The sequence below is a fragment of the Danaus plexippus genome, chromosome 31, assembly GCF_018135715.1.
Source record: "Danaus plexippus chromosome 31, MEX_DaPlex, whole genome shotgun sequence".
NCBI lineage: Eukaryota > Metazoa > Arthropoda > Insecta > Lepidoptera > Nymphalidae > Danaus > Danaus plexippus.
Window position 1 is genome coordinate 558,417 of NC_083558.1, and position 8,443 is coordinate 566,859.

The following is an 8,443-nucleotide window of genomic DNA, read 5'->3' on the forward strand; positions in this document are numbered from 1 at the left end:
TTAGCTAAAAATAAATAACAAGGGTAGAAATCTTTCTAAACGAGTTCTTTCTGTAGTTACAACACTAAGTAGAGTACAGACTAGACAGGTTTTCAAACTATATTTTAATGATTTTCATAGTCTACAAAGTTTAATCGTTTGTCTGTATGTTAATTTTATATTTGTCGGTTTAATGAAGTTGGTCTAAGTATATATTGTTATAAAAATTTATATAAGCTATTCAGACATTGATTTTCAAAACGGTAAAACCGCGATGTAATTATTTATACTTAATCATAATTTTTACAATAAACGTATTTTATTACGTAAACTTTACACAAAAACAATAAAAACAAAAAGTTCATATTATTATTATTATTTTTTATTTAAATTCACAAATATCACTTACAATTATTAAATCTTACATAATAAAAATCATAGATTATTCAAAATCAAACAATCTAAAACATACAAAAAAAAATACCATCAAATCGATTCCAGTAGATTCATTCGAAGGGTTCCATCAAGTAACAATAGTCGTCGTTCTCAGCTTTCGTACATCGACGATGTGCTGATATAAAAGTTTTGGAAGTACTCTCTGTACTTGGAATTCAATTTTAAAATAAAACGCTTGTATTTATATATATATAATTTCTCGTTGATTTTTTCTCTCCTACACCTCTCCTCCTTCTCGGTGTGACGATTTTGTTTTTTAATTATTCAGACTTAAATTTATCAGTCAAAATTTTCAAAAAATTTTTTCGCGCGTCAATAAAATTGTGTTTAAATAATAAACAAAGAGTTTATGTAAGTGTAAGGGTTAAGCGCAACAAAATACGTTATTTAAGAAATGCTCTTAACATTAAAACAATAGATAATAAACTATGTATAATTACGCTCATCTCATGCCGACCTTGAGGTATTCCTGTTTTGGAATTGTTTTCCAATTCCAACTCAATTGGCGCTCTCCATTTGAGGCGTCGGTCTGTCCGCTGATTGGTCGGACACGGAGGGCGCTGATTGGTTGAAATTGTTTTCATCAGTCGTCGAGTCTATGTTATCGTTCTTCTCGTCCTCTGTATCGGAGTGGGTTGTGGTGCTGACCAATTTGGATTTCAACCTGTCGGCCGCTGAGTATGTATCGATTTTCACGCTGTTATCGACTATCTGGTATTCGAGGACTATCAATTTATCGATATTGAAGGACTTGTCGCGGTGAGTCTTCATGTGCGAGCCGAGGTACTCGCAGAGGAACTGCAGGTCGCACATCTTGCACGCTATATACTCTGTGGGATCCAACGCCGCGTGCTCCGTAACATGCTCCACACATATATCTTCTTTCAGGTAATAGACGTCGCAGGCGGCGCACTTGTATAGCTTGACCTCTGGATCGCCCTGACTCGCCTCTTCCGTTGATATGCTCGGCTCTATTTCCACTTTGTATGTACTGGAGCTCTGTGAATTCTCCTCGCTGCTGTCTCCTTGGCTCCGCCTAGTCCTAGACTCGTTTCTGTATTTCGGTCTGTAATCGTTAGTTTCCTCCACCGTCTCGTGGGTGTACATGTGCCTTGTTAGAGATATTCTTGTGAACATAAGATTGCATTCGGGACAGACGTATCTTTGTTCGTCGTGACGCCCTATGTCCATGTGACGTTTGAGGGTTTTTGGATGGAGGAAGTTCAGGTCGCAGACCCCACAGGAGTAGAGGCTGTTTTTATTGAACTGTATTTTAGATTTCGGTGACAGAATCTCATCGCTAGTAGTGGCCCTGGGTTCAATTCTAGGCAGTTTGTTTGTTTCGTCTTGCGAATCCTCATCATCCAGCGACAGTTTTCGTTTCACTGCTCTTCCATCGACACCTGATTCTTCGACGGAATCAAAATCTATCAATCTGATTTGACTTCTGTCAGGTAAATCTTTGAGCGCGTCCGCTAACGTCATAATAGTGACCGTGGCGACTGCCAAGTCTTTGAAGCCGGTTCTCTTCTTGTGGTGATGCAGCTTCATGTGGTTCCTGTAACTCACCGACGAGAAGGTTATATTGCACGTGACGCACTTAACCGTCATTTTGCCTATCCTGTGGTTAGCCTCCACGTGATACATGTTGCCCCTCAGGGATATGTTGTACACGTTGCATTGCTGGCAGAGGTACACGACCCGCCTGTCGCTGTAGGTTTCACAGTTCAATTTAAGCGAAATAAAATTGATGTTTGGTTTGAGATTGCATTTCTGGAGTGTGATGTGATGTTTTATTGCTGTTTCGTGGAAAATCAGTCCGCAATTTTTACATTCAACGCCTGTGTTGTTCTCGCTGCATATTTTTTGATGTTGAGCCAGACATGAGCCGGTTACAAACAGCAATTTGCAGGTATCACATTTGTAGAGTCTAGCCGATATAGACCGGTAGAATTCCCTGTCGGTCAACTCGTGGTTCAGCTGGCTGTCGAACAGACGACGTTTCCGCACTTTCTTTATGTATATATTCTCCCGCTTCGGCTTATAGCTTACGATCTTCGTTTGCGGGTTGACGTCTCCGTAAACTACGCCGTTCCTGAACTGCAAGAGGGTGATGTCGTCTTTGCCGAATGCCATCTGCTCGTGTATTTTTTCGTGGTGCATAAAATTTGACGCGTGGAAATACAGCTCGCATATATTGCAATATTTTTTGTTAAGTGAGCCGTTGCAGGCATGTTTCTTGGTTGTGGACTCTCTGTGTACTGTCAAAGCGCAGTCCGTACATTGGTAGAAGACCAACTGCTCCTCGTTTTGTCTTACAGGATCCTCGATGCATTTATTTTGGAAGTACACTATTTTTATGTCCGCTGCCGTCATTTTCGGGAATTTTCTGTGGTATTGGCTGTGCCTCTGCAAACTCGACGCTCTGATCATGAGCCCGCACTTGTTACACTTAACGAGTCTGACCAGCGTCTTGCAGGTGTGTATGTTTATCGTCTGTTTGAAGACGACGCTAACTTTACATTTCCTACAAGTGTAGAATGTGTGGACCATTTTCTTGGCGGACGACTTCGACACAAACTTGGGTTGGTTCTTGAAGAGCTTGTGTTTTTGTTCTACGTGGAAGGCGCTGTGTTTCTGGAATTTGTCTTTCTGTATCAGTTTACCGCATTGCTGGCATCTCTTGAAGCTCAAACCCTCGGGACGCAACTTGGATCGCAGGACATCGTTCACGTAGAAGTCTTTTTGCAAATTGAAATCTATAATTCTCAAACAGTTGCTGTCCAATTTGCATGTCTTGTGAAGATAATCGTGATCCGCCTTCGAGTTCCGCGTAGCGAAGCTGAGCCGGCAAGTGACGCAATTGTATTTGAAATCGTTGTTGGAGCAATTATTATTTTGGGCGTGCGCCTCGACGCAGTCCGTGTCTATGATATTGCTGCACCCCCCACACCGGTACAGCGTCGTGTGTAAGGGACCGTCCACGGCGATTTCCATTCTGATGCTCCTTGTGACTTTGTAAATGCTCCTAGACAGTATCTGATTGACCTGCTCCTTGGCCAGGCACGCGAACATTTTCAACCACTCGTTGGATAGAAGCTTCTCGTAATCATAGTTCAATATTATGAACGAATCCTTCCTGAGGCTGTTCCCGAGATGCAATTCTTTGTGTCTATCTATTGAATTGCCAACGAATTTGAGATCGCATATATCACAATTGTTTATCGTCTTGTTGTAGCTCTCCATGTTGCAGAAGTGGTCTTGGGAGTGCTCTACCACGGAGTCGTATGTGTCTATTATAGTGTCGCAGGTCTCGCACAGGTAGAGTATATTCCACATGGTCTGGAGAGACTCGTAGGTTTTCAGTATATCCGGGATGTTGACTTTTTGGCTGTCCCAATCGCCATATTTGTGGAACGGCACGTGGAGTTTGAATGCCAGATCACTGAAGTTCTCGCGGCAGTATTGGCAAGTTTTGTGGACTTCGGAGAAACAGGAATGCCGTCTCCTGGCCTGCTCGCTGAAGAAGTGGACGCTGCAGGCTTTGCATTTCTTGAATTCCGGAAACTTCGGTTCTATCTGCCTTCCGGTTTGAGTTGAAACGAATTTGAATTCGTGGAGCTTCAGATTGGGGTAGAGTTTGTGCTCCCGCTTGTGAGTCTTCATTCCTTTTACCGTGAAGCACAAACCGCACAGCTTGCACAGGTATTTGTTGAGGGACCTGTTGCATTTGCCGACACTGTGCCCGTGGATCGTTCTGTTGATTTTGAGGTAGCATTTGCAGGTGGGACAGTAGAACAGGTGTTTCGGCTTAGCCGTTCGATCCATCTTGACCTTCGGCTGTTCTTGTATCTGTTCTTTCTGCTCGTTCTCGTCAAAGCACATATAATCAACCACAATGAAGTCCGTAGTTTTGACGCCGGTCGCATGAGCCTTTGAATGCTGTACCATATAATCCTCGTGTATTATCAGACGGCACAGCGAGCACTTCACGCTTTTAGCTGGCAAACAGACGTCCGTGTGGCATTTCTGGAAGCCGGCTTCGTCGAAGCATATCTGGCATTTGCGGCAATTGCAAACTATCTTATTCTGTATCTCGACGTCTCTTATCTTAATGCCCTTCAATTTCTCAACCATTTCGTGCTGTTTCAAATGACCAATTTTGTCCGGTTTGTTGAGGAAACGCCTGCATATTTTGCATTTGTAATCACCAGCATCAGCCTCACAGGTTTTGAAGTGTTCCACCGCTTTCATGAACGACAGGAAATGCACGTGGCACTTGGTGCACTTGAACAGTGTAGCGATCGGCATCGGCAGGTAGTTCTGCGAGCTCGTGGACTGCTGTTCGTAACTCACGTCATCTGGCACCGCGTGTTTGGCCGCGCGATGTATCTTCTCGGAGTAGGACGACGGGAAAGTCAGATTACAGGGCGGACAGTGATATTTGCGGGTATCCACCACTTTGTTGTACAGTTCCGGATGTTTGTGCTGTATGTGGTGGTTGTAGCGCTTGCAATCCGGCAGCGAGTGACCGCAGGCCTCGCAATCGAAGTCCACCGCGGTCGTCGGCTCCGGGACGTCGTCGTTGAAGCCGTGGAAGATGCGCATGTGGTTGCACAGCTTCACTCTGTTCCGGAAATGGCAGGAGCAGACCGGACAGCATATGTACTCGTCGTTCATAGAATGGGTCGCTTTGTGGTTCCTCAAAGCGGCCTCGCTGTCACACTCCATGTCGCACAGGTCGCACTGGAAACACACGGGCATCACGCTGTATGAATGTTTCATGAATGCCAGCTCATCGGGGAAGACCTCGTTACAACAGCTGCACAAAACTGACTTGTCCTCGACCGGATCCGGTTCCATTTTGATCTTGCGATTGAATATCGAGCCCTTTGTTGTGCTCTTGTACGCTTTGTTCTTCCTGACAGCCACCAGATATGAATGGGTTATCGTTTTATGTTCATCCAGAGCTTCTTCGGTCGGAAACATCGAGTCACATTCGTTGCAATGATGAGATGTGCCGTCCGAATGAGATTCTCCTCTGCTTATCGTTGCATGTGGTTCCGGTGTGTTGACACCCGATGTTGATGACGAGCTCGGTTTGCTCTCGTGGATTGATGGATCGTTTTTTTGCTGTTGAATCTCATAACTGAAGTCTTCGTCCCCATTAAACAACATATTCTCCTCATCATTCTCTGGAACATTTTAAATTATAATTAATAATTTAATAAATAGCAAAAGTATGTGATATAACAAAATTAAATTTTGCATCAAAATTTTTTTGGTAATCTTCTTAATGTAAACAAATCATTCTTGATATCATACATTTAAACAGAAAATGTGAAGGAAGAAAATATATCAATAAAACAAAGGATGGGACGGGAAATGTATTAAAAAAAATCCCTTAGAAAATGCAATTGCTATTAACTTAAGCAAATAATTTAGTATATATACAAAGATTGTATTAAAACGAGATTGTTTAAGAAATCAATTGAACATTGCACCTTCATCTTCATAGTCGATCACCTCCGTCTTTATACTTGTGATGTCCGGAAATATGTTCTTAAGCAGCGGATTGTCCAGGACATCGTGCTCCTCGATATCGATATCGTCAGCCATAGTTAAAACTGAAACCTTTTATGCAAAATCTTTACATATTTATATAGACACACACACACACAGTTATGTATTCAAGCAAATATGGGTTATTTGTATTGTATATAGGAGATACGAATTACATTTATTCCATATTTTACATTATTTATATAAATATATATATATATATATATATATATATATATATATATATATATATATAAACTATTGTTTAAATAACTACTAGAGAAAAAATTAACTACATTTGTGTCACAGATAATTTATTTTTATTATAATATAAATATTTTAACCTAAATGTCAAGTGTTTTCATGATAAGTTGATTTTGTATAAGATGAGGTTGGGATTTGAGGTACAATTTAAATTTAACATACATATTAACTATTCCAATATGTTTCAAGTCATTCTAGTTGGTATAAAAAATATATAAAATTCTCTATTAACTAATATAATATCACGCATCTTACGTTAGCGAGTTAATTGTATTAAATGTCCAAACATAAAAAACATTATGATGGAATTCCAAACTAGTTCGGTGCAACGAAAATATGTAGAAAAAAATTTGCATACGATCATTAAGGATATTGAGAGAAGGATCTGTAACTAGTCACGAGTGGATCGCGTTTATTATTAGTGTTATTAAATAAACTATATACCTATTACTAACAGTTACACGTTATTGATGTTTAAACGTACCTATTTGTCCTTCAAATTATTTTAGGAGGTCGAATGTAAACATGCACAGAATATACTTACGCGAGCATAAACTGGGCTCCTCGATGAACTAATATATTTTATATATTTAAATTGTCTACTTTTTTTATGAACGTATTAAATCTAAATTAGCATTTTGACAGCTTCGTCGTAAACAACTAAGATGTATTAAGAATTAATTAATAGAAAATTACTTATGAACTGAACTAGAGTAATGTTTTGTATAATGGCATGGTTTCAATGTTTAAAATAACAAAAATAAGACATCATCTAACGATATTACACCATCAAACAGTAATTTCGACATATTAACCTCAAAAGTCAAGTTTTTTTGTCAGACGCTAATCCAAATCATTCAGCCCATTTCTAAAGATCACAAAAATATTTTTACATTTCATTACTTTGTTTTTTATTTACTTTTATTAGATAACATATATTTAGTTAAAATAAAATAAATAGGGATGGCAAATAAAATTTAGTGAGTCATTAAAGTTACCAGTTCTTAAAAATATTTTTTTTTATATACAACTGTAACTGTATTAAAAAAGCGCCTTTCCGTTTTATTTAGCAATAAATAAAAAAAAAATGGTAAAAATTGATATAAATAAAATGAATAAACTGATATTGTATTAAAATTTAACACGACGAAATTATTTTCCAAATTAATAACATGTGTTAAAAGAAGTATTGCAGCGTGTTTTATGGCATTCATGGAATTAAAAAAATAATGTGATTTACTTTTTTTGCAAACAGCAAAGACCTATATTTGACCATCGAGTCTGTTATAAATAAAGATGGACTATATTTTTAAAAGTTTCTTTAGCAAGCCCACAAAATTAAACGTCTTTTAAATAATTAAACATCGGATTTAACGGCAAAGTGAAAGTTACGTTAGTCTCATATTAAAATATATACTATAGCGTTATACTGGTTGATGCGATGTAATTCGATACTTCCTTTAATGTGCACCATATTATACATATACAACAAAACATAGATTTGAGACGAAACTTCTCATCATTCAATGGATTCACCGTGCGGGTGCCGGGTCCATTGTTACAGGGAGAGGAGCTTCAACAGTGCCTGGGACTTGCGACCCAGGTGTAGGTTTAAGAGGCCCCTATCTAACGGGCTTTAAACGGTCACCTCTACCGTACAAGTGCCTCTCTCTAAACTATGGGTGCAACAAATGTAATTTATTTGCTTTTGTTTTAAATGTTCTGTAAGCTTAAAGTTAGGGTATCAAAACCATAACACAATAACAAAAAAAAAAAAATATTGTCAAAATATTGTTTCAAACAGCTTAACAGTTGCAAGGAATTGAAAAGTAGACGCGGGTTTTTGAAAATTTTAATTATTTTAAATAGTTTTATAATATAATTTGGAAATATTTATTTAATTTTTTTGTACAGAAGTAAAATTTAGGTTGTATATAGGTGATTATTGTTATTTGTACATATGTATATAATACTAATTTGTTTGTTTTGTTTAAGATATTTGTTTTTCAGCTATTTCAGCTATTTTCAGGATTTGACCGTTAAGTATATTGATCTTGACAAATGAAATGTACCAAAAATAACATTACAAGGATTTGACATTGGAAAAAGACGGAATGTGATAATACAAGAATTTGACAAAAAAAAATATTTTAAAAGAAGACATGGCTTCGGCCTAATATAA

General features: G+C 38.4%; 1 protein-coding gene across 4 annotated transcripts; it reads right to left on the reverse strand.

Annotated features, from left to right (window-relative positions):
• Positions 1–339: 339 nt before the first annotated feature.
• LOC116778321 (zinc finger protein 91-like) lies at positions 340–7,159 on the reverse strand. Of its 4 annotated transcripts, none has more exons than XM_032672285.2 (3): positions 6,806–7,159; positions 5,940–6,069; positions 340–5,630 (listed from the first exon to the last, which is right to left on the reverse strand). In XM_032672285.2, the coding sequence occupies exons 2-3, from the start codon at positions 6,052–6,054 to the stop codon at positions 934–936; spliced, it is 4,812 nt and encodes a 1,603-aa protein (XP_032528176.2). In that variant the 5' UTR covers positions 6,055–6,069; positions 6,806–7,159; the 3' UTR covers positions 340–933. The 4 variants fall into 4 exon arrangements, with proteins under 4 accessions (XP_032528176.2, XP_061381741.1, XP_032528177.2 ...); XM_061525757.1 differs by having other exon boundaries at positions 6,746–6,810; XM_032672286.2 differs by lacking the exon at positions 6,806–7,159 and adding an exon at positions 6,706–6,741.
• Between the last annotated feature and the right edge of the window lie 1,284 nt (positions 7,160–8,443).

Coding starts and splice junctions, on each gene's coding strand:
- LOC116778321 (XM_032672285.2), bottom strand. CDS start 6,054: ATGGCTGACGATATCGATATCGAGGAGCACGATGTCCTGGACAATCCG. Junction 5,631..5,939: donor GATCGACTATGAAGATGAAG/GTGCAATGTTCA, acceptor AAAATGTTCCAG/AGAATGATGAGGAGAATATG.